Source organism: Polistes dominula, unplaced genomic scaffold (assembly GCF_049000335.1).
Source record: "Polistes dominula isolate Pdom_NZ unplaced genomic scaffold, Pdom_raw_medaka contig_15, whole genome shotgun sequence".
Classification (NCBI taxonomy): Eukaryota; Metazoa; Arthropoda; class Insecta; order Hymenoptera; family Vespidae; genus Polistes; species Polistes dominula.
In genome coordinates, this window is record NW_028300915.1 from 2,148,202 (window position 1) to 2,175,047 (window position 26,846).

Sequence of the window (26,846 nt, forward strand, 5' to 3'; positions counted from 1 at the left end):
CATTAACTGTGATTGACAATTCGTAATTTGTTTATTTAATTAAAAAAAAAATAATATAAATACAATTAAAAAGTGGAGATTAGAATAAAAATTAAGATGCAACATTAATGCACATTTGTTATTCCTTTGAAGTAAAAAATTAAAAAAAAAAAATGTTACAAAGAGATTGTAACATCGATACAAAGAAACCAACAAGCAACAAGATAAACTCACTTACGAATCGTTTGTACGTGTTAAACTAATTAGTCCTGTTAAATGCTCGTAATTGTTAGCGTGATGTGGACTTATGTAATATATCATTTATCTCACTCTTACTCATTTGTTATTTTCATTATCATTCTATAACAGTTAATAAAATCGAGATTTCAAATAAGATTTACTATAACAACAACAACAACAACAACAACAACAAATAATCCAAGTAATTATTACAGTAATTTAAATATAATCTACATTCTATTATTACAACCTTATTTCAATGTAATTTTAATATATACGTATTAATTAATATACTTAAAATTAAATATTGTAATATTAGTAAATATAAATATTAATATTATTAACTATATTAAAGTTAAATATTGGGATCTCTAGCACTTTAATACGCTATCTGGTGGCTAAATTCAAAATTAGAGTAGATAGGTCGAACTTTTACGTCACGTGGGATCTCTAGCACTTGAATACGCTATCTGGTGGCTAAATTCAAAATTAGAGTAGATAGGTCGAATTGTTACCTCACGTGGGATCTCCAGCACTTGAATACGCTATCTGGTGGCTAAATTAAAAATTAGAGTAGATAGGTCGAACTTTTACGTCACGTGGGATCTCTAGCACTTGAATACGCTATCTGGTGACTAAATTCAAAATTAGAGTAGATAGGTCGAATTGCTACGTCACGTGGGATCTCTAGCACTTGAATACGCTATCTGGTGGCTAAATTCAAAATTAGAGTAGATAGGTTGAATTGCTACGTCACACCTCTGCCAAAGATCCCAATAGTAATATTAGTAATTTAATATAGTAAAATTAATATACTTATTAAAATATCCTATATACTAAAACTAATGTAATTAATTAATAAAAAATTCGTATATTTCTAAATTAACATTTGCAAAATATAAATTTGATATAAAACAATCCATTATGTAAAAATTTCAAAGTAAAATTGCAACACAATAAATGCACGAACTTTTAACTTTTTGATTCACTTCTAATACATAATAAAATTCATATAATAATTATATTTATTATAATAATTGATATATTAAACTTCACTCAAATATGAAGATCGGTAACATTGAAACAATAAGAGAAGAACAACACATTAATTACGATGACAATGATGATAATGATGATATTTATTGATGATAATAATAAATTAATGACGATGACGATGAAGATGACGATGACGGGAAAACTTGGACCGGTAATGGTTTTACGAGAATACCCGGTCATCTTCTTCGTTCTCTGGAATGCTGCGAATATCAATTCTCGGTAGGTCGTTCACCCTCTCTCTCTTTCTCACTCGTGACTCTCTCGGCTATGTTCGGCTCGGTTTCATCTGGCCGACCGACCGACCGACCGACCAACCAACCAACCAACCAACCAACCAACCAACCACTCGCTAGCGAACGCGCGCGCGCGTGTGTTTAACCACCAATAAGATCAAAGAAACCATTCTGTTAGAACGATTTTAACCGATCAATCGATTCATAGTTCTGTCATTTTTTTTTATGTCATTGAAACGTCAGATTTATTAATTTATGATATAAATGGTTAAAATATGAATTAAATATAAATATTAACAGGTTGAGCGCCATGTCAGTCATCGGTGGCTGACACTAGACTTTCCGTTTAGGCCATGTCAGTCACGGATGACCGACACGTTCAACTAGTTGTTCAATACAAAGTAATACCTGTGGCCTGACGGGAATTTCCCTAAGAATTCGCTTGGCGCTAAACGTGTTCATAATTTATATATAAAGAAATATAATTCTATAATATATATCATATATTGATTTCATACTAAATAAATATGTTTATTTTATTTTTTCATAATTTTTATTGAAATACTATATGCATATATATATATATATATATATATATATATATCATGGTACTTCGGATAGTGTTCGACCTTTGCCCGAGGGTCTCGCATTCTTGCGCAGAGGGATCGCATTCGAGAAACGAAGTTCGCCTGGAATATCTTGAAGATATTTTTAGAGAGTTGGATGTTAAGCTGTTTCGTAATACGTCGCCAGTAATACTACCACCGGGTAATACCAGAACATCTCGTTAAATCTTACGAACTATTACGAGCTCGAATATAATAATTTTACCTTTCAAAGAAAATAAATGCAAAACGAATGGGACACTCTTTTGCACGGATACTTTTCTCATATATATATCATTTCTTTTCCTTTTGCATTTCCCACCACTTCGAAGAAGTCGTTTAAATAGAATATATGCAGATGTCGCTAGTGTCGTTAGATCGTTTTGCATTTGTGTTTTTCTTTTTTCTTTTTTCTTTTAATGTTGACTCGATTTCTTTTATAACTCGTTTTTAAACGGAAGATGGTTATTTTTAAATATTCGTATCAACGAACTTTAACGATGATAATTTTCGTGATTTTTAACGCTCACTTAACATAGAACGTATGTAGAGTCATTTTAAATATGGCGGTATCCGAGCGACGGCCATTTTGATTTTTATAAATGCATTCAATTTGTTTTTCCTCGTATTTTCCTTTATATCATTAATCCAATTAGAAAAAAAAAAATAAAGTTATTATAGTCCTTTTTAAATATATTATTAATTTTTTGAATAATTATTATTATTATTTGGAATAATTCGAGAAAATCATTTTGAAATTTTTTAAAACAAGTCAAATTCAATGTTATATTTTTATATATTTTGATTTAAATCGATAAAAGAAAATTGCTAACACACATTGGTCATAAAATTTATTACGATATCAATTGAAAATGAAGAAAAAAAATATAAAGTATAAAATGACAAATGAATAGAAAATATAGTCTAACGCTTAACTTTCTTATCTTTATTATCTTCCAACTTCGACTAACGCATAGCATTAGATCGGTGATTAATATTGTTTAGCGGAAGGAAAGATAAATTGTCTCGGTTCAATGGGTTCGACTGTGTTAGAGGCACGAGTTTAGCGTAGGATAAAACATGACAGTTGGTGATCATCTTATGGATTATCTTATAAGCAAGAAGAGGTTAAGTCATTGACTTAACTCTTGCAAAATGTCGCATTGATTTCGTAATTGAACTAACCAAAATGAAAATATAAATGAGAAAACACAATATTAGAATTAAATCCTTAATATATAATACTAAATAAATAATAATAAATAATATTAGGAGGATTGAACAGTAATATCGTTACTACGTGAGTCAAGTTATTTCTAATATTTTCAATGAAAAAAACTGATTGATGATTTTTATCATTACGATATTAAAAATTTGGATAACAGATAGAAAAAAAGGTGATTAATTAATTTAATTATTGATTAATAATAAATATCTGTTTGAAACATTTATTTGTTTGAATTTTGAGGTTAAAAAGCGACATTACTATTATATAATCTTTAATATATATATATATATATATAAATTGAATCTATTTAAAATTAATTATTGTATATCAACATATTGATATAATAATGAAAAAAAAAAATAATTAAATAATTATATTAATAATAAAATAAAATAATAGTTATGCGTCAGACTAAATAATGAAGTTATAATCAAATCCTTAATTAGTGTTGTATCATTCATTAAATTCACATTCCTCGGAAGTTGGAAAGACTTGTGCACGTAAATAAATATGTGTAAGTACACTCGGTTGCATTAAAAGTGGTATATAGAGTACACATACTTACATAGGTCGATTTAACAGGCATACGTTTCTTCGTTGCTTGCCTAAGCCAAAGAAAAAAAAAAAAAAAAAAAAAAACCCCATGAGTATTTCTCGGTAACACGCACTTGTCCTTCTGTACCCTTTGAAGTTATGTTCTTTCTATGTACTTAGGGACATACGTGGTACACCTATAGTACACCTTTCATAAGTGAGTTGTAGTATGTAATAACGAAATATACGTTCAGTTTTTTTCTTTTCTTTTTTTTTTTTTTTACATTACTTTGAGGATTATATTTATGTTAAATGTAATGTAAATAATTTATGATTAGTTTTTATTTATTTATTATATTGTGTTATGTATATGGAGTATATAAAATGTATTGTGTTTATGATTATGTTATAATAAGAATGAATTTTGTTTTATAAGATTTTGTTAATATAATATGTATCATATTATTAAAAATATTTATTAAAATTATATAATTAATAATATAACATATTTAAATTTAAATTTATTTGAATATCTGAGAAATAAATAATATTTTTAAAAATAACTTGAATATGTTTACATACGTAACATATTATATATAATCGTATCGTATTTTTTTTTTTTTGTTGAACTTTTATGAATGAATTGATTAAATTCGTTGAAGAAAAATTCGAATAAAAAAGAGATGAAAAATAAATTAAATGTAAATTATTTCTAATTTACTCTCTCTCTCTCTCTTTCTCTATCTCTCTTTCTAGTAATAGTAAATCGTTATTGTATTTACTTAGAAGAGTTTATAAATTAATTAACCTAATTAACGAGTGTGCATGGTGTTAGGTGAATGCAAAATACCAAAGAACCGTGAGTTACAGTCTAAAGATATCGAACCGTGCGTTATTAAAATGCACCAGTGTCAAATTATGCTAACACACACACACACACACACAAACATATACACCCACATACACACACATATGTACATACATATGATATGTATTACACGTGCGTGCGCATAAGCGTTTTAAGTATACTAGAGACGCGTTAAGTACCTCGGTTAAATGAGTAATTTAAATTCAAAAAAAAGGGAAAAGGGAAGAAAAAAATTAAAAAAAAAAAAAGAAAAAAAAGGGAAATAAAGTCGCGTGAGACTAGAATATCAAAACCTGTTTTTATTCACGTATTCGCTCAGAATAAAAGTGAGTGGAGAGAGAGGGAGGGTAATTAACACAATTATAAAAAAAAAATTATTCGATACGTGTATTTGAGAATATATATATATAATAAAAAATATATTTTTTGTATATAATACATAGAAAAAATTATATATTAAAAACTTATATATAGCAACAAAAAAAAAGTGTATATTATAACTTCGTTTAAATAAAAAAAAAAAAAAAAAAAAAAAAGAACAAAGTTGACCTTTTAAATCTTATATAAAGGGACGACCTTGAGAAAAAATTCTTTCAACCGTTAGTTCTTAACCAATCCCCTTTTTTCAATAGTTCAACTTTTTCCCTTTGAAGTCTTTTAATAAAATCGTTAACAAAAGAGGAATTATATTTAAACTGATCTAACTGATTTACATCTTATTTTTAATAATTATTAATAAATATTTAACAATTTTTCTTTTTTTTTCATAACAGAAATGAAATGAAAAAAAAGAATGCGCAACTTAAAAAGAGAAAAAGCAGAAGATGAGGATAAACTACGGAAATTAATACATAACCTAAGTTATGTTAGGGAGGAAGTTAAAAACACACGTATACGCGAACACATGACAAGTTCTTTTTTTTCTTTTTGTTATTTTGACACATCTCCTTAAGCTTGCCAAAAATATTCCTGTCATTTTTCTAAAAGCGAGAAAGAAAAGAAACAAGATAATAAAAAAAAAAAAAAAAAAATGGAATGACAGAACACATGAGTGCGTGTGAGAATGATTTACATAGCTTAACGGCTAACAGGGGGATTCCTGTGGGATATGGTGTCGGTTACCTAATTATAGTTGCATAGAAATCTGTAAGGGGACACCAGAGAAGAACGGATCGCACCTTATGTATGCACCCCAACTTCGTAACACGCTTGCGCTTAAACTACCCACCCCCTCCCTTTTTCTTTCTTTTTATTTCTTCGTCTTGTTTCATTCTTTTTCTTTATTCCTTCCTTGTCATCATTCGTACGGTGCAGTAATACTTCACGTTTCTTGTATTAAAGTTTATGTTTGTTGACCTTGAATCTTTTCTTTATTTATTTATTTATTTATTTATTTATCTCAACTCTTTCTTTTTTAATTTTTTTTTTTTTTAATTATTTAGTATAATTTAATCAAATTTAATTAATTTTAATTTATTTCGTATAATTTATTTATTTATTTATTATTTTTTTTTTTTAGTATTATTATTTTATTTATTTATCTCACTCTTTCTTTTTTTCTTTTTTTTAATTATTTTGGTATAATTTATTTATTTTTTTATTTAGTATTATTAATTTCTTTTTTAGTATTTTATTACTTTATTTATTTATTCATGTATTTATTTATTTATTTATTTAGTATTAAACATCATACGTGTGTTGTTTGATATGAGAACATGTGTTCATGTTTTTTTTTTTTTTTTTTTTAAATTAAATATTGTGTTGTTTATTTCTTTTCTTTTCTCTTTTCTTTTTTCTTTTTTTTTCTATCATCAATTTTGGACACAGATGAGTTTAATTCTTTGATTATAATATGCAAAACTTATACGCTTTATTGATACGGATATCGATGACTATCAAATGCTTAGTTTATAAATTATTCATTAGAATTCCTAGACAAAGGGGTGCCAAAGTTTAATTTGCATTCAACTATCCACCTATGTTACAAACATGAACACATGAGACAAAGGGAACCGAATCATTAGTGCTTTCAGAAACTTTATAATCGTTTGACTATGATTAAAGCATTGATAATTCGCAATCATTGATTCGCATAATTAATACTTCATTTTTATTTATTTATACGTTAAGTATATTCTTTCTGAAAGTTTTGAAATTATTGTTGTTTTATTGTTAGTTTTTAATTTTTTTGTTTTTTTTTTTTTTTTTTTAATGAAAACAATTTCTGAATTATAACAGTAAATGATTTAATGAACAAAAACCATGACAATATTAATGAATAATTGTTCTTATTAATATTTAATTTTGACATTGAAGTATTAATAAATATTTAAAATGATATTAATTATTTTACTCTTGTAAATAATTTCACATATACGTAAAAATATTTTATGTTATATATATATATACATATGTTATATAATTTTTAATACGTAAATTAAATAAATAAAATTATAATTGTTAATAATATTTGTTATTGGGATTTTTGGTAGGGGCGTGGCGTAGCAAAATTTGACCTATCTATTTTAATTTTGAATTTAGCCACCAGATAGCGTATTCAAATGCTAGAGATCATCCCAATACAATAATAATTTTAATATTAATATAATAATTTAAATATACTAATTATATATTGTGTGTGTTACATGAATAATATTAATGTAATAATATTTATATTTATTTAAAAATGCATATATTATACGTTCACGATAAAAAAAAGGGAATGGTTAAATGTTTCGATTGAATTTTTGAAATTGTGTGTTGAATTCTCGTATCGATATATATGGGGGAGTAGGTAAAATGGAATAGATTAAAGTGGTCGACGATTTTCCGTAATTGCCAAGAATCTTTGGGGGCAGAAAGCACGCCGCACACGAATATTAATAGAAAGCTTTGAAAATAGCTTAAACGTTGTGGCCTAAACGTTGCTAAGCGCGCTGCCCAGGTATTCAAGGAATGCGTTTATCCGGTTTACGTGTGTTTTTAATCCACTCGGATATATAAACCTTAACATACGAAGAATCTCACTCTTATGCATATATATAATTGCAACATCATGGCGGATGTACAAATGCATAGAATTAAATATTATTTTTATGGTGCATTCTTTTGCAATTGAATTTGATATTAAATATTATTTTTATTTATTTTTATTTTTTTTTTTTTTTATTATAATTCAAAGTGTCTCGTTTTAATTCTGTAATTATGTACGTAATTAAATACATAGATTAATTATGAAATAATGTTCGTAATTAATTTATGTATTTTATTTTAATTTTTTTTTTTTTTTTTTTTTTTTTTTACTGTTTTAATTGGTAATTAAGTTTTACAGTGTCGTTCATTTTTAGTTGGATATTAAATATAAAATTACAATTGTAATTGATAATAATTGATAAAAGATATTAAACAAAGTCAAAATAATAATAATAATAATAATAATAATAATTTTTAATTAAATATAAATTACAAATTTTTATTTGGAAAATATATAATATTGTTCTTTGATTTGATTTTATTTTTTTTTTTTTTTTGTAACTATTTATCCAAAATTGGTTGAAAAAATATAATTCAATGTAAAATTAAAAATTGTTATTTGTAATAAATAATAAAAGATATTAAACAACATAATAATAATAATAATAATAATAATTGTTAGGTAAATATAAATAACAAATGTTTATTTGACAGATACATAATATTGTTCTTTGATTATTTTTTTTGTTTAAAATTGTTGAGAAAAATATAACATGGCGGATTCAATGTTTAAGTACTACTAAAACCCCTTTTTCTACTTGGTATATATTCAAAACTTTATATTTATTTACTTACGTGAAAACATAGAAGGTAACATCTGGGAAAAGGATAAGGGTGAATTTCTGAATGTGTAGGAAAAGAGGGGAATATAAAACCACCAACCACGAGAGTAGAAACTGATGAAATATTCGAGTGAAAGCTCTTACTTCAAATCATACTTTAGTTATTTATTAGCTTTTAGATAACTTTGTAGTATAATGGAAGTCCTCAAGATGATCCTCAAAATGATCAATTTTTCTTTTTAAATATTTTTTTTTCTTTTTTTTGAACAGAACTTTTTAATTCGTGAAATATTTTTTCAAAATATATTTTTGAATAGAATGATACTTTGAATTGAGATTTTTGATAGGATACTTTTTCCAATTATTTTCAGATAGATTAATATCTCAGTGACGTATTATCACGTCATCTGGATTCATATACACACATCGTATTCACACATACGTCATTTAACATGAAGCTTTTAATAAAAATTTTATATATATGATAAAAAAACAAATTGTATAGAGAGTTTCAAAACAAATGTATATTATTTCATTATATTATAATATTATAAAATAATAAATGTTTAATTAATAAAAAAAATTAGGTTTTGATAAAAATATATGCATTTTGTGCAATACTAATATAATAATACTAATATTTATTGTATACTAATATAATAATAATAATACTTATTGCAATACTAATATAATACTACTATAATATTTATTGTATACTAATATAACAATACTAATACTTATTGCAATACTAATTTAACAATACTATAATATTTATTATATTGGAATCTCTAGCACTTGAATACGCTATCTGGTGGCTAAATTCAAAATTAGAGTAGATAGGTCGAATTGTTACGCCATGCCCCTACCAAAAATCCCAATACAATGATAATAATACCAATACTTATTAATAAATATATATATAATAACGATTATAATAATAAATTCAATAAAATAATTACCAAAAATAACAAAAAAGAAAAAAAACAATTAAAATGAATGACTTTTGATTATAAACATTAAAGACATAAATTTACAATAAAAAACAGATAGAGATAGTAAAGTAGTATCAGTAATAAAAGTTAAGTGGTAGTAGTAAACTATTCAACGGTGAGAAAACAAAAGTGTACGTACTACACTATCGTTTTCATTCGTTGGTTGGTTTTAAGTTCGTTCGATGATGCCGCCTTTGGTCAGAGTATCTTTTCCTGTGACACACTAATAGTATTAGTAGTAGTAGTAGTAGTAGTAGTAGTAGTAATAGTAATAGTATGCCTATGGTGGTGCTATGTGCTCGCGCATCGTTTAATCGCGGTAGTGTGTCATTCTAAAAATAGATTAGGAGATTTGAAAGAGCTAAAATGAGAGAGGAGGAAACCGGAGAGAGAAAAAGAGAGAAAACAAAAAAATAGAAAGAGAGAAACAAAATGAGAATCAAATAAAAAAAAAGGGAATTAAACAAGAAGAAAAAGAAAAAAAAGGGAAGAGAATAAAAGGGGTGGGGGTGAGGGGAAGAATGAGTTAGTGATGAAGAAAAGTGAGAAAAAGAAAGAGAAATTTGATCAAGCGTTGAGTGAGAATGAGTAAGAGAGAGAGAGAGAGAGAGAGAGAGAGAAAGAGACTTGGCACGGAGTCGGTCGTGAACCCGAAGAACGACCTCGGAGTAGTAACGTTGAAGAAACTTTACTGTAAAGAGTGACAGAGAAAGAAAGATATTATATCGTGCATCTCATGAGTGAAAGAGAAATAGAGAGAGTAAGAAGTGTATGTTGAAATAGGATGAAAAAGTGGGAAGAATGAGGTGGGTGGTTGGGGGGGAGATGACTACGACTCTACGAGGATAAAATGAAATTAAATCAAATATTTTATTGGTTGTAAAAAGATTTTGTTTTATTTTTATTTTTATTTTTATTTTTAAAAATATTACTCACATATACACGCACAAATGTATATATTAATTTTAAAAATATGTATACTATACGTGTGTATATATATTTTGATGTATTAGTTTTTATATTTAAGAATAAAAAAAAAAATGCGGGAAAAAGAAAGAAGGAGAAGATGGAGAACGAAATGGCGCATGCGCAATGAGGTAACTACTCGGTTTGGCGCATGCACATTGAGGTAACTACTCGGTTTGGCGCATGCGCAGTTAGATCGCATTCGGACCACTTTCTAATTTTGAACCTGCTCTCTCTTACTCCTTCTGTCTTCTCTGTGTGCGCTTGCGCGAACACGAGCACGTTTGTATATATATATATATGTATATATTAGTTTCACTCTGGAATCGAGTGGGTCTCTTTTTCTTTCTCTCTTTGTTTATAAAATTGTGTTACACTATTCGTTGGGGTTATGTTGGAATTTATAAAGAATCGTCTTCTTCTTTTCTTCTATTTCTTTTTTTTTTTTTTTTTTAATGTTTTTTTTGGAATTCTTTAAGAAAGATAAGAGATTTTTCTTTTTGATAGGTTATGTTACCGATAGGAACTTTTTATGGAAAATAATACGATACGGTTTTATATGAAAATTGTGGTAGAATTTAATTATTCTTACTTTTGTGATTTATTAATAAAATTTATTTATGTATTATTTAATATTATAAAATTATAATTATATATAATTAAATAATAATAAATTTAAATTGTATTATAATTAAAAAAAAAAAAAAAAAACAAATTGATGTACAATAATAAACCCAAATATTCAAACTTTCACCGATGCAATTGATACGTGTTTGACAAACAACCATGTGAATCTTGACATTCTCCAATTTCGATCTTTCACTGTAACCTAATACACATACATAAAAAAAATTTTAGGTTAGAATGAGTAGAATATATTTTGAAGGGTTACTTTTACGAGATTTGAATAGAAACATATTTATATGATTTTAATTTAGGATTTTTTTTTTTTATTGCTCATGTTTCACAAAACAACAAAACTATTTTTTCAAATTATTTCCAATTGATTTTTTGATGTATGAGACATTTAACATATAATATATATATATATATATATATATATATATGTATAGGTATATATATATAATATATTTAATATAATAAAAAATATATAGAGGATAACGAGAGTGTGACTACAAGTGGATATCACCTATCCAAGAGTTTCAGATTTCAATTTGAAAATGTCTGTACTTGTGTCGTTAAAGCATAACGACGACACGGGAGCAGGGAATATCTAAGAATAGGATATTTGGCTTGCCGGCCAACAACGTTGCTGCTAGTCCCCAGGTTTCATTCGTTCGTTCGTTCCTTCGTTCGTTCCTTCGTTCGTACATTCGTTCTCTCGAGTTCTAGAAAAGCATGTACTTCCGTTTATCATCCCTCTCCTTTCCTCCCTTCTTTTACTCTTGCAAATTACGAGAAAATGTTTTCGTGGTCTTTTAGTAGATTCTTTACCCACGAATGATTTTGAATGAATGTAACAGCACAATGTGAGCAAGCTATTTTATTGCTCACTTATTATGATATTCTTTATTTGATTAAATTTTCTCTTGAAAATTAGTAATTTCATTTTGCAAATAGATATTGCAATTCTATGGTTTATTACTTTTAGTTTATTTAATGTATTTTAATTACAATTATTTAATTACAATAACAATTTCAAAGATTATGATAATATCTAGTTACTTTTGCATTTTAAATTTACATATTGAAAAAAATATAATAACATACTATATATATATCTTTATTTTTTTTTTTGCCTGTTATATCTTATTGCAAATTTTGTGTGTTATTAAATTTATATAAATAAAAATAAATAAAAATAAAATTAAATAAAATTAAATTAAATTAAAATAAAATACTATATAATAAAATAAAATAAAAATAAAAATAAAATAAAAATCATAGTTGAAACACAACCCTTATTTAATGCAAATGTATAAAATATTGATAAAAAAAATATATATATACATATAAATATGAATATTTAGTAAATAATTTGTAATATTTGCAGGTGTCGCGAGAGGTGAATTAGCGCGAGGGTGGAACACACTTGCGCAATAATGGCGGAGGTGGCTACGAAGAAGTCAATAAGCGTAGTAAGTAATAAGAAGAACAACGAGGTTTGCGGTGTTCAATCTAACAACGGTTTGATCGAATTGGATAATTTAACCGCGAGTAACAAACAACTAATATCATTATGCGACAACCATGACGACGAGGACGATCTCGTATTAACGAACAACACGCGTAACGAGTTAAACACGGATGACAAAAGTCTACAAGAATTGATTGACAGTGAATTGGCATTGAGAATATGTTCGCCCAATGATAAAGAAGAAGAAGAGGAAGAAAAACAAAACGATGAGGTGGTGGTGTTGAATGATGATGATAATGATGATGATGATGATAATGATGATAATAATATTCAAGTTGTTGAAAAAGATAATATTGATGAAGAATCATCTAATCAACCTGATGCAGTTAAAAGGATTCTTCTTGAACGTCACGAGGATCCATTTCGGGTTAACACGGATTTCATCGTTGCCGAATTGGAACATTGTGCATTGATAGAAGAACCATATGGTTATCAAAATGGTCACGTATCACCTATAACTAATGTTAAACCTGATCAAACTAAAGAAACTAAAGATGAATTAGAGGAGATAATATTTGACGAAGTTATCAATGAAAATATCGATGTAATACAAAATACTAATGTCAGCATAGATGAGATTGATCGTGGCAAGATGATGGATGAAATATCAATCGAGCATGACGATAATAATTTATTATTAAAATCCGACAAATGTGACGATGAATCAGTCGTTAATGAATCAAATGTTAAATTGGAATCGGATGATGTTGACATTGATGATGGTATTTCTAACACTGTTGATCCTTCATCAAACATAATACGTCAAGACAAGCATCAACAGGAAGAGGAATCATTACCAACCAAATTCTTGTTAGATTCCAATGAAAAATTAATTGAAACTGAAATTGATCATGATAATCATCATCAAGATAAGATTTCTGATAATTGGACTGAACAACAACAACAACATGAACAACAACAACAATTGGGTGGACAATTTTCCGATAATTTTGATGATGAAACTATCGATAAAAAATCTGATAAAGTATCGTCAGATCCAATTATGATGAAAGAATCAAATTCGGAAATGACCATGGAATATTTTCAAATGACGGAAAATCATGAGATATCAGATGAATCGATTATTAATATGACGGATTATGGTTTGATTAAAATCGAGGAAAGTCCTCAAGACGTTTCTTGTACTCAATCGAGAAGTTTCGATGACGTGACCTTGAGCCAATCGGAAACAGCATCGACCGATGCTGCCAGTACGCAAGAATTCATTGACATGGAAAGACGAGTTTTAAATGAGGAATCTTCAGTATTGGAACATAACAATCAAGATGATAATACAAAAGAAGATTCTGATAATATTAAAAATGATAATACTAACGAAACTATTGTACAATCTGATATGATGAACAATGATGATGATATTAAAACAGAAACTTTGGAAAATGTGCAATGTCCAAAATCCGAATCAACGATTTTACTTGAAAAAACTGAAGTTGTTGTTTCGGAAACTAACGTAACGATATTTTCCGAAACTAAACGTGTCGAATTATTAGATACAGTAACACAATCTGAGGATAATAATCAAAAACATAAATTTGATTCGTGGATGACTGTAGAAGAAGCTACGAGAATCGATGATGAAGAAGATAAAATTGATAAGGATAAACATCATGAAGAGATACATACGATTATTAAACGTGATGAAGATACTAACGAAACGAACATAATTGATAATGATAAATCGGTTCAAGATGATCATCATAATAATCATCATCATCACCCTGATTCCTCTCCCCGTGCACCCTTAGCCACTCCGGATGACGAGACGAGCGATATTATTAACCTGTGTGATGTAAGTGTTTGTTTGGTTTTTTTTTTTTATTTTTTTCTTAATAATTAATAACTTATTAATTATTATAGGATAAATAGTGACGATGGGGTATTTTTTTGTTTTGTTTTTGTTTTATTTTTATTATATATTATTTTATTTTTGTACAATTGTTTTGAAAGGATCGATATTTGTTTTTGTTTTGTTTACAATTGATTATTATATATTTAATTGAATTTTTTATTTCAAATATTAATAATTTTAATTGTTAATTATTACCTAAAGTTTATACAATTACTATTTTCTAATATATTTTCATCATAATAATTATTATTGAAATATTTTTACGTCTATGGCGTAATTAAATTACGTGGATAATTTTGTATTATTGTTTTTAGAATTGAAAATTTATGTGAACAAATATTAATAATTTTGACAGTTTACAAAAGTTAATACAATTGCAATTTTTTAATACTTTTATCTTAATAATAATTATTTAAATATTTTTACACGAATAATTTTTTTATTTTTTTATAATTAAAAATCCGTATAAACAATTTTTAAAATATCAAAACATTTATTAATCGTATAACTTTTAAATAATATTTTATTAATTAATTAATAATTCATATTTTTTAAATAATTTTTCTTAAACATTTATTACAAATCTTTTCAAACTATCAAATTGTAGAAAAAATATAATAATATTTATTAACCCATTCACTATTTATCATTCATCAAATTAAATTTTAAACGAATCATTTTTCATAATGCTTTTTTATCATAGCACTTTAGCATGGTTTTTCTATTTTAATGATTTTAATTAGAACAAAAAAATAAAACTAAAATTATTAAGCATATAAAAAGCTTGCGAATGAACCAATAAACAATAAGATGCTTTCCTTTTTTTATATATATATATAATTAATGCTCGAGTGTGTAGTTGGATTAATTCGCCTAATTTCAGAAAGTTATATACATATATAGATATATATTTATTAGTGTTAACCTTAAAAAACATGCAAATTATACGCGTGTCTTGTTCCCTATTGATAATGTTGCATAAAAATTGCATAAAAAATTGCATAAAAATTGTGCTTGCTTAGTTTAGAAAAAAAAGAAATTGGAAAGAAATTTGAATTATTATTATTATTATTAAAATTAAGATTAGTTTTGTAATGCACGTGTTAATTAAAAAGAAATCATACTCGTGTATATTATTATTCAACGATGTACAGGTAAGATAATTATTATTACATTACATTACATATATATATAGATATAGATATAAATGTATGAATATAAACACACGTACACGTAATATAGGTAGAGTGAGTGAGAGAGAGAGAGAGAAGGGTATATAAACATACTATAAAAGAATTATGTCGTGTAGGACGTGTACCGTAACATGATGATCAACGTGTGTCACCATGACCGGTAGTAGTCGTCGAGTCATTGGTAAGGAAAGATAGGTGATATTTTTCAAGGTAGTTCAACTATACGAGAGAAAGACAATACATATATAAATTTATAAGAATTATATATAACAAAGTATTCTGATTGATCATACAGACGATTCTCTCATCATTTCTTTTCAGTTCAATTTTCAAAAAATCATTTTTCATTTACCATTTATCGTTCAAACTAATTAGAATTATTATAATAAATAATATTTCGAAACAAAGTATTCTAGTTGACCATACATATGATTGATTCTGTCATCATTTTTTTTTCAGTTCAATTTTAAAAATCATTTAAATCTTTTTTTTTTTAAATAGTTGTTGTTTTTTTTTATATATATAATTTATTACACACTACAACACTGTTTTTACATACATACATGGTTTAATCGATTTGTATTATTTTTATTTAGATTGCCAAACTAAATGATGTTTTGCAAATTTAAAATAAGAATAAATAAAATAATTAAATTACAAATTATTATGTACAAATATAATTTGATTTAATTAGGGTACTGTCCATTTTTATCAATTACTTTTTACTATCATTCAAGCAATTTCATATATACATATATGAATAATTATATTCAATAATATATTGAATATTTTATTATATAATTAATATAACATAATTATTTTATTATTATATATATAGTTAATTTATTAATTATAATATATTATAATATACTATATATTAATTGATTGAAATTCAAATATGGATTTATTCAAATCCACATATGTATTTATGTATATATTATAAAATTTATATATATAACAATATACTATATATTCAATATCTTTTACAATACATACCTTATGTTATAATATATACATATATGTATACATATATACTACCTAATAAGATACTAAATGTAATTTTGGTATATTCTATTGTTTAGGGTAATCACAAAGTAGAAAATGTTACGTTTCGGTGAACCTACTCGAGTCTCTAGAGTGTTCTGCTAGAAGTGTTACCGAAGAGAACGAACTCGAAGGGTTCCCCTTTCAAGTACATACATACATACATACATACATATATACACATAACACATAGACACATATATATACATACGTGAACCGTTCTTTCGTTCGAAAGAACATACGAGAGTAAAAAAGAGAGTAAAAGAAAGAGTTAAAGAGGAAGGGGGGTGAAGATACTTGTAAGTCTCCTCCTCTCTCCTCAAACCCCTCTTCTTCTTCATCTTCTTCTTCTTCTTCTTCTTCTTTACTATCTCTCTTTCTCTTGTACAATCTCTTTAGCTTTCCTTTCGTTTACAGTCAAGGTAGGAAACGTCTTTCGTCCTTTCGCATACTCGCTGTCGAATGGTGATGATGTGATGGTGTTGTGATAATGGTGTTCCTTCAAAATTCGACACTAGTTCGCGATTTTTCAACGTCTTATCATCTTCTTAAGGTTGGCTTTTCTTATCAGTTGAATTTTTATACAAAAAAAAAATAAAAAATAAAATAAAATAAAATCATTGTTAAAGGTCTCGATAATATTGTATCTTTTTTTCGTGTCTTGCAATGTGTTCATTGTGTTCATTGTTTTTTATAAAATAATTCGTTCGTATTTATTTCTTTATTTTTTTCTATACAAATAATAAAATAAAAGAGGAAAAAAATAATTGTTAATAATAATAATTATTAATAATAAGGAAAGAGGTTTCAATAATATCGTTTTAATTTTCTTCGTGTTTTGCAATGTGTTGTTCATTTTAATAAAATGTTCATTTTAATAATTCGTTGGTATTCCATTTTTTTTAGACGTTCTGTCGTCTTATGAAAGTATTATGAATTATAATTCCAAGGTGGTGGGGAAGATAGAATAATATTATAGTAATTTATTTATTAAGAGATGATATTTAATGTGAGAATGAGTAAGAGAGAGAGATGGATAAAGATGAAAGAAAGGATATGTATATATATATATATATATATATATTTAAATAGGGTATATAAGTACGTAAGTAGTTGTCCCTATTATCGTCGGAATTTATAAACGACCAACAACGGTTGACTTTAACGTTCTAGTCTCTTTTATAAATTTTTATTTAAGTTAAGTAGAGGAGGAGGAAGTGCGTTTCGTTGACTTTGGCAACGTGAAATGTCGTTGAACTCTTAATTAATTTCTTTTTACCTTTTTTTCTTTTTTTTTTTTTTTATTTCTTTTCAAACTTTATTAAATATTTACAAAAATATAACAAAGTTTATTTTAATTTGATAGATAAAAATTGAGAAATTTGTCTTATCGAATATTTTGTTAAAACATTTTTATGATACGGTAATTTATTTCAATTGTATATAATTGTGCAATTTTTTTTTTTTTTTTTTTTGTTCAAATTTATTTCAAATATTCATCATTTAATATACATATATATATATTAATTATATATTATTATAATAATTAAAAAAAAGAAAAAAAAATTGCAACATTGTTAATTGACATAATTTCATCTAATTAATCAAAACAATATAATAATACATTATATAAATTAAAAGCAAAAAAGAAAATATTAAAGTGGTGATCATAAACACACATGGTTAACTTTCTATTATGAAAATATAAAAAAATTCTTAATACATCACATGTGTGTATGTGTGTGTGTGTGTGAAAATACATGTAACAACGAACGTCTCATTATACAACGATATTTTAATAAAACTCATTCGCGTATAACACTTTCTGTATAGGTGTATTTATATATGTGTGTATGAATATGTGTATGAATATGTGTGTGAATGTGTGTGTGTGGATTAAGCACGCAAACTGAACGATGAAAGACATAATGAGTAGAGTTCTAGAACTACGTAACTTCAGGAACTTGATTCTACAATTACACACACACACACCTTTCTCTCTCTTTTTCTTTCTCTCTCTCTCTCTCTCTCTCTCTCTCTCTCTCTCTTTCTCATTCTTTCTATTATTTTCCTTGGCAACGAAGAGAGCACCTTTCGAAACTTACTCCAGTCGATGTTTCCTGACCGCACGACGACGGTGTGTCGTAATTAATATACTTCTTCTTGACTTAACCATTCACTTAAGGGTGTATATGAATAAATATACAGGGTGATTCTTCCTACATCTATTTAAGTGGCAATAGCTGGTGAATCACCCTGTATATGACTGCTGTGTGATAGTAGTTATTTCATATATTTATCTTATTTTCTTCTTCTTATCTTCTTAATAAATATAAATTACGTGTCACGTTGTTTGTCCGCAATGGACTCCTAAACCACTGAACCGATTGTAATCAAATTTTTCACACTGTGTGCAGTTTCATCCAACTTGAAAGATAGGATAGTTTATATCTCAATTTATAATCGAATTATTTGTTTATTAACAAAGAGTCATGATTATCTCTGTTAATTCGATAAGATTCTAACAGATGGCGGTATAAGGTAATTCGTTGACTTAAAGACGTGTGTATCGGACTGATTGTAAGCCACAGTAACGCTTGGCGGGACACTTCTATTTATTATATATAAATATTAATACAATATATAAATTATATTATAAAGTATATATTAATTATATATATAAAATAATATTAAATATATTATATTATGAGATATCAAAAAGAAACGAAAAATTGAACTGAAAAAGAATTTAATTAATTTGCACAATATGTTAAATATTTATTAAAAAAAAAAAACAAACATACAAAATTAATTTAGAATGCAAAAATATACAGAAATGAAGTTAATTGATAAAACAAGACCTGTAATATTTTTTTTTTTTTTAAATCAATCATCGTCATAAATACATTCACATATACACTATAACACATATAATTATTTCATACAATAATTATTTTATAAGATGTTATATTATATATACATACATATATCATTTTTACATATCATTTTTCATTCGTTTAATTTTGTTTCTTTTTTTTTTTTTTCTTTTTTTTCGTTGACATTATTTGTATCATTACTTAGAGCGAAAGTCGCGAGGAGAAGATAACAACGAGCAGTACGACAACAACGACAAAGGTGATGAGCAGCAGCACGTCAAAGGGTGCTGCTAATAAAACGAAGAAGAAGAAAATCGAAGGGGTAGCTGGTAACGATGCTTGCCCTAATCTCACTCCTCGTACTAAGAAAACTAAGAAGAGTAAGAAGAGCGATTTAGAAAAGGAAAATATTTCTGTCGTAAGTATATTAATCATCAATTCGTCTTGTTTTAACCTCTTCATATCCTTGCTCACATATCTGAACGTTTAGTTTCTTATAATTATTAATAAATAGAAGAAAAATTTGATAATTCAATCAGAAAATGCATTAATAATGGTTATTTCTAATGTACAGTTAAAGAACAAGAAAAGAAAAACATGTTTTCCCGCCAAAAGTGATGCTTTCCCGTCAAAACTTGTTTCTTCCCGCCAAAAGTCATTTTTCCCGCCATAAAAAGAACATTCCTGAAGAGGTTAAACATATTTTAGTTCTTGAAGAGACTCATCTTCATTTTTTTTTTTTTTTTTACTTTTTCTAACAATAAAATTAACAAAACCAGAAAAACACTAAAAGCTGCAAATTAACCGAATGAGAGGGGGGAAAAGGGGTTGGCCTAATCGTAAAAGTAAGAAATAAAAAAAGAAACAAAACAATTTATATATATTGCATGTTCTGCTATCCAACTTACGTATATGCGTTTATATATATATATGTGTGTGTGTATGTGTGTTTGTGTGTATTTGCTACGAGGTATATTCCTTTCTTTTCTCTGGTTCTTCTTTTTTTTTTTTTTCTTCCCCATTTTTTTTTCTGTCTATCAGAACTCTGATTTGCAAGACGCAAGCATGTATACCGCCGATACGAGATCAACCAATCAAGAGACGATCGATTTCTCCGACGAGGATGATCTATCAAACGTCAACGTTAAATCGTTGGTAAGTCATATCGTGAAGGAATTATTTTTTTTTATTTTTTTTATTTTTTATTTTCTTTTTCTTTCTCTGGTAGTTGGATCGATAATAAATGACGTAGATGTATAACTGGAAATTTATCGATTTTGGGGAATCGTTTAGGTATTAAATTATGCATCAATCTTTGGATAACATCGTTTAATTATTTGATTGACATAATTGGCTTGGTTTATATGCGTGATGAATGTATTAAAACGTGTCTTTTATATCACTAACCAATATTAATTGAGCTCAGTTTAAATTGATAAATAATAATACAGTATTTATTGATTGTAAATATATTAATTTGTATTAATGATTATGGTTTTTTTTTTTTTTTTAAAATCAATTTTATTTTATTTTTTTTTGTAGTGTCTATAAAATAAAATATATAATAAAAAATTGTATTATTTTATTATTTAATATATAAATTAATTAAATTTTATATATTAATTTTATATATATAAAAAAAAAAACTTAAAAAAAATGTAATTTTGAAAATTAATACACACACACACACACACACATTGTATTATTTAAATTTATATAATGATAATATTATAATTTGTATATATTTATTTATATTTATTGTTATATATTATTTCTATTATACAGGGTGTCAAAATATATTTTATATGTTAATATATAATTAATTAATAAATTGAAAAGTTATTTTTTTTTTTTAAATTAATAGATGACACAATACAAATTTACAATTTGTACAAAATTAATACAGTAATAATACAAATATAAATATTTACAGAGATATTGCATTTGTTTTTAAAACGAGCTCAATTAATTTAAACGAAAAAAAAAATAGGAAAAGCAAAAAAAAAAAAAAAAAAAAAAAAAACAGATATTGTAATTTTAATTTTTACATCTTTGGTTTGATGTGTGTCTGTGTGTGTCCTTTTTCTTTTTCTTTTTTATTCGTTTGTTTTGTTGCATGCGTTTGATTAAAATATTAAATTTTGATTTCTGATCGTATAATGAAAAATATTGTAATAGTTGCAAAAAAAAAAAAAAAAGAAAAAAAAACAATTATTGATAAGTCTTGGCGTGTAAATGCGAATGGCAATTATTGATATTTATTTTTGTTGCTTTAAATTTTATGGTTTTGTGCATGTAGACACGGAATTACGTGTCCGAGGCGAATCGTAACGAGCAGGAAAAATCTAACAAGGAAAGAATTGCAACAGGTGTTTCTATTAAACAATTGGTACGTACCGAATGGACAAATTTCGTAATACAAATACACCATTTTAATTAACAAATAATTAAACCTAACAAAAATAAGTTAATAACTTAGAGAAATTTATAATATGAGAAATAAGAAACAATATATATATATATATACATTAAATAGAGAATTTATTTTTCAATAAAATATAAAATCAAGAAATTCAATTTTACGTATACATACATTTATATGTATATATATTTATATATATATTTATGTATGTATATGTATATTTATAGTTGTGTGTCAGATCTGTTTTATTATCGATAACAGTGTCGTAGCTTTGGCGACATCTCGAACATGAGCGATGCTGATCAGGCTACTTTCGGCAGAACGAATTCCGTGGAAATTGAGGAGGTTTGTATTAGATTATTATTATAAACAAAACTAAAATTATTTAACACGAATTATAAGGCATATTTATTATTATTCACGCATATGAAATTTTTGTTTTATCTTTATCAATTTTGAATCCTCCAAAAATTTAAGAATATTATTATTATTATTTTTATTATTATTATTATTATTATTATTATTATTATTATTATTATTATTATTATTATTATTATTAATACAAAGATAGAATTTATTTTTTATTTATACATAAAAATATACCTAAAAAAAAAATGTATTTGTACAATATTAATAATATTTTCATATTACTAGTGTACGAATACTATATATATATAAGTAAAAAATTAAATTAATTTAATTAAATTAATAAAAAAAAAAAATTGAAAAATAATTTTGTTTATAAAAAAATCAGAGAAATATTATTTGTTAATTATTTAATAATATTTGCGACAAATGTGAATGCTAGTAGATTTAGCCTAATAATGAACTATCTTCTTCTCCCCCCTCCCCTTTTCTATCTTTGCATGAATCATACGATACTAACTTTGGTTAAATGCTTCTTAACGTTTTTCTATTTTGAAATATTATTATCAACATTTATATTTTTTAAATATTACGATGTGTTTGAAGGCATTTATTTGTTTGTTTGTTTTATTATTTTAAATTATATCACGAAACTTGAAAATGATTCTTAACGACGATAGATTAAACCGATGATATTTAATTATTTTATTATTATTATTATTTTTTTAAATTTATTATTATTAATATATAATTATATACGCGTATAGAATATAATATATATATAATTATTATTTATGTATAATTTTAATTATTATAATTGCTGATTGATTTTATTGATTTTGTTTTGATTGATTTTGATTGATTTTATTTATCGTTATTGTTATTTAAAAAATTTATTATTTCTGACATTGCAATAAAAAAAAAAAAAGAAGGGTATGGGTATAATCTTGAATAAAAATTCTGATGATTGCTTTCAACAACAATTATCGTAGAAAGCAAAATCAATGGGTGATCTGAGATTATGCGAGAAGGGTTACTCCGAGTTCTGCAAAGACGCTAATGTTTTCGCCGGGGTTTCGGTCAAGACCCTCGTAAGTACCTTTTAACAAACATCCTTAATTCCAAAAAAGGGACAACGACGACGAAATTTTTATAAATTTTATTATTTTCAATTTGAATTTACACAAATTCATAATTACATTTCTCAATTTTTCAATTGTTCATTTTCCCCACTTTCAATTAAACAAAAAAACAAATAACAATCTCGATTATTATAAACAAATACTTTCATAAAAAAAATTATATGAACACACACGAATTAGATAAATTTATAAATAAACCCAAACACACAGACACAGACACAAATACAAATACAAATTTGTACAAGATCCATTTGATTGCATACGCGTGTACATTCGGTTGATATGCGTGTGCATTCATTGGTCGTATACTTAACTCCCTCTCTTTCTTTCTTTTTCTCATTGCCATGGCACGAATGCTGTCTCTCCATTTAAGGAAAGGGCCGACATGATAATAACCTACTACTTACTTACTTGCCCTACTTTACGTTCAACGATTGCACGAGACTTCGAGAATCGCGGGTACTCGCGGTACGTTACTACTTACACACACCGATTACAACTTTTTACCTTTTTGCAATTTCTGCTTACGCTCCGTTTATCGGTTACCGACCGGTTACGGATTTCGTTCCGATCTGTGACATCATTCCAATCCGATATCTTGCAATTTATATCCACGGAAGATCACATCCTTTCATTTATATATATATTTACTATAAACGAAGTTCATATCATACTTTATAATATATATATATATACTAATTGGGCCCTACCACGCGTTATTGTGGCTCATGTGAACCAAAATATGACGTCGTATTGATAACAGGTTAGGTTATGTTCAAATGTTTCCCGCCCTCACCGAAATCTATGACCAACAGATGGCATTAGACTTACCCGTATCTTTTTCTGTCTTTTTTAAATTAATTCATTATTTTATAAATAAATTAATATAACAAAAACCTAGCTATATGTGAATGCAACGTTGTGTCAAAATTTCAAAACAATCGGTTAAGTACTTTTGAAGATTAACGGTTTAGAACAAACGATTAGGTTATGTTCAAATATTTCACGCACTCAACGAAATCTATGACCAATAGATGGCGCTGGACTTTAACCGTATCTTTTTCTGTTTTTATTTTTAAATTAATTAGTCACTTCAGAAATTTATCTCGTCAAATTCAATTAAATAAACGTTCAAATATTTTTTCTTCATTTACTTCACGTGTCGTCGTTTTCCCTTTCTACTTTTTTACGTGTTTTTTTTTTGTCTGGCCGCTGTTGGTGCAGCGTCTCGGTCTTTTTCACCCATTTCTAAATAAACGAAAAAGAAAACAATCCTTAACTCGATGTCGTAATATTACAAGTGGACCAAAACAAAAACACACACAGACAAAACAGAATGACACATATCAGGTAATGAAAAAAATAAATAAATAAATAAAATAAAAAAATAATTACTAATTAATTAACAATTATTAACAAAAATAAGAATAAACGAACCGATCACTGCACCATCAGTTCCAAGTATCAAGGTAAAAAAAAATGTTTGTTTATAAAAAAAAAAAAAAAACAATTGACCATACCATTACTAACCCTAAAACCCGTGTGTTTGTTTCTTTTTGTTCGATGACTCTCCCCCCTCTCTCTCTCTCTCTCTTTCTTTCTCTTTTTGGCAACGGTGCATGAAATCCTCTAACCGAAAAATTACGAAAATCTACCTACGTACAGAGGGCTTCCTACTGTAGTTTGGCAAACCTAACAAGCGAGGGTAAAAAGAAGGATCGAGTTCTTGGGAGGCCGAGGTTTGAGGTAAGAAGCCTGACGATTTTCATTTTGCCAAATACTTCTCGCTTTTCTTTTCTTTTTTTTTTTTTTTTGGGCTTTTTTTCTACTCTCTTACTTTACTTCTAAGATTAACCTAACAGCTTTGTTATATTCCAAAAAAAAAAAGAAATACAGTAATATATTGGGTTGGTAATTAAATGATTGCTGATTTTGAAAAAGCCATCTATCGACAAAATCTGCAATCATTTGCCAATGGCTGATTTTGAAAAAGCCATCTATCGACAAAATCTGCAATCATTTGCAAATGGCTGATTTTGAAAAAGCCATCTATCGACAAAATCCGCAATCATTTGCAAATGGCTGATTTTGAAAAAGCCATCTATCGACAAAATCCGCAATCATGTAATTTCTAACCTAATATTATCTCGCTTTATGCTAATATTTAAAAATATCAATATGGAGGCTTTCATCGTCATTATCATCTACTTAAAAAAATTAAAAAAATATATATATATAATATATATGTGTGTTGGTAATTATGACAATTATATAATTGTAATTGGAAAAATTAAAAAAAAAAAAAAAAAATTAAAAACTACTTTAAGGGTTTTCATAATTTCTATAAAAATAAATTTATTTTTATTAAAAATATTTATTAAATTATAAAATATTAATATTACAAATATAATTGAAATAATTTAATGAAACAACTCAATATATATTATATTATATTATTATATACTTTATATATAAATGTTGTATATGTATCTAATGTATGATAAATTATTATATATCTCGTAATATGTATTTACTTATCATCCTAATGGTAAATTTTTATATACACATGTATTTAATGTTTAATAATTTTTTTCCCCCCATAAATTATTATACTATATCTATATTTATATTAATTAAAATTGTATGGTTTTTATAGTATTAAATAATTCGTAGAAATATTATATACTCACGTTCGTTCATATAAAATTAATTTCGAGATGATATTTGAACAAATTTTGTTGTTTAAATTAATTAGATGTATATTTATATAATTATTTATTGAAATTACTAAATGTTTATAATATATAACACATATAGAGGATTGTTTATGTATATATCGTTAGAAATTGTTTATGTCAAAATCATTGTGAACGTTGATCATAAATTTGATATTAAAATTACGCTAAAATATTATTATACAGAATAAGATTGTTTAATTAAAACAACAATATGTCTCCATAGATTATATTTGTTCTTTTTTTTTTTTGCATTTGTTGTATCCAATTTCTATGGGGATAATAGTCTATGTGAACACCATCATTATAAACAAAATATGTTTATTCGAACATTAACAAATGTTCGATAATTGCAATTGATAATTTGTTATTTATATTATTTTCTTATATATATTTACAGAAATCGAGTTTCAACAAATTCGACGCTCTAAGCAAAAAAACGGTCCTCCATGTTCGTTCGGTGGATGCAGGAAAAGTGCAACAACAATTAAATGCCGTGAGTTTTTCTAAATGCAAACAAATTC

General features: G+C 26.1%; 1 protein-coding gene across 1 annotated transcript in view; it reads left to right on the forward strand.

The window, feature by feature from the left end:
- Positions 1–26,846, forward strand: part of LOC107068217 (uncharacterized) — a 91,531-nt gene that overhangs the window by 30,952 nt on the left and 33,733 nt on the right. The window contains 8 exon segments of the mRNA XM_089170472.1: positions 12,531–14,484; positions 19,863–20,075; positions 20,699–20,812; positions 21,957–22,046; positions 22,341–22,424; positions 23,438–23,536; positions 25,253–25,333; positions 26,723–26,818. Of these exon segments, the coding sequence (XP_089026598.1) occupies positions 12,580–14,484; positions 19,863–20,075; positions 20,699–20,812; positions 21,957–22,046; positions 22,341–22,424; positions 23,438–23,536; positions 25,253–25,333; positions 26,723–26,818 (2,682 nt within the window). The 5' untranslated portion in view covers positions 12,531–12,579.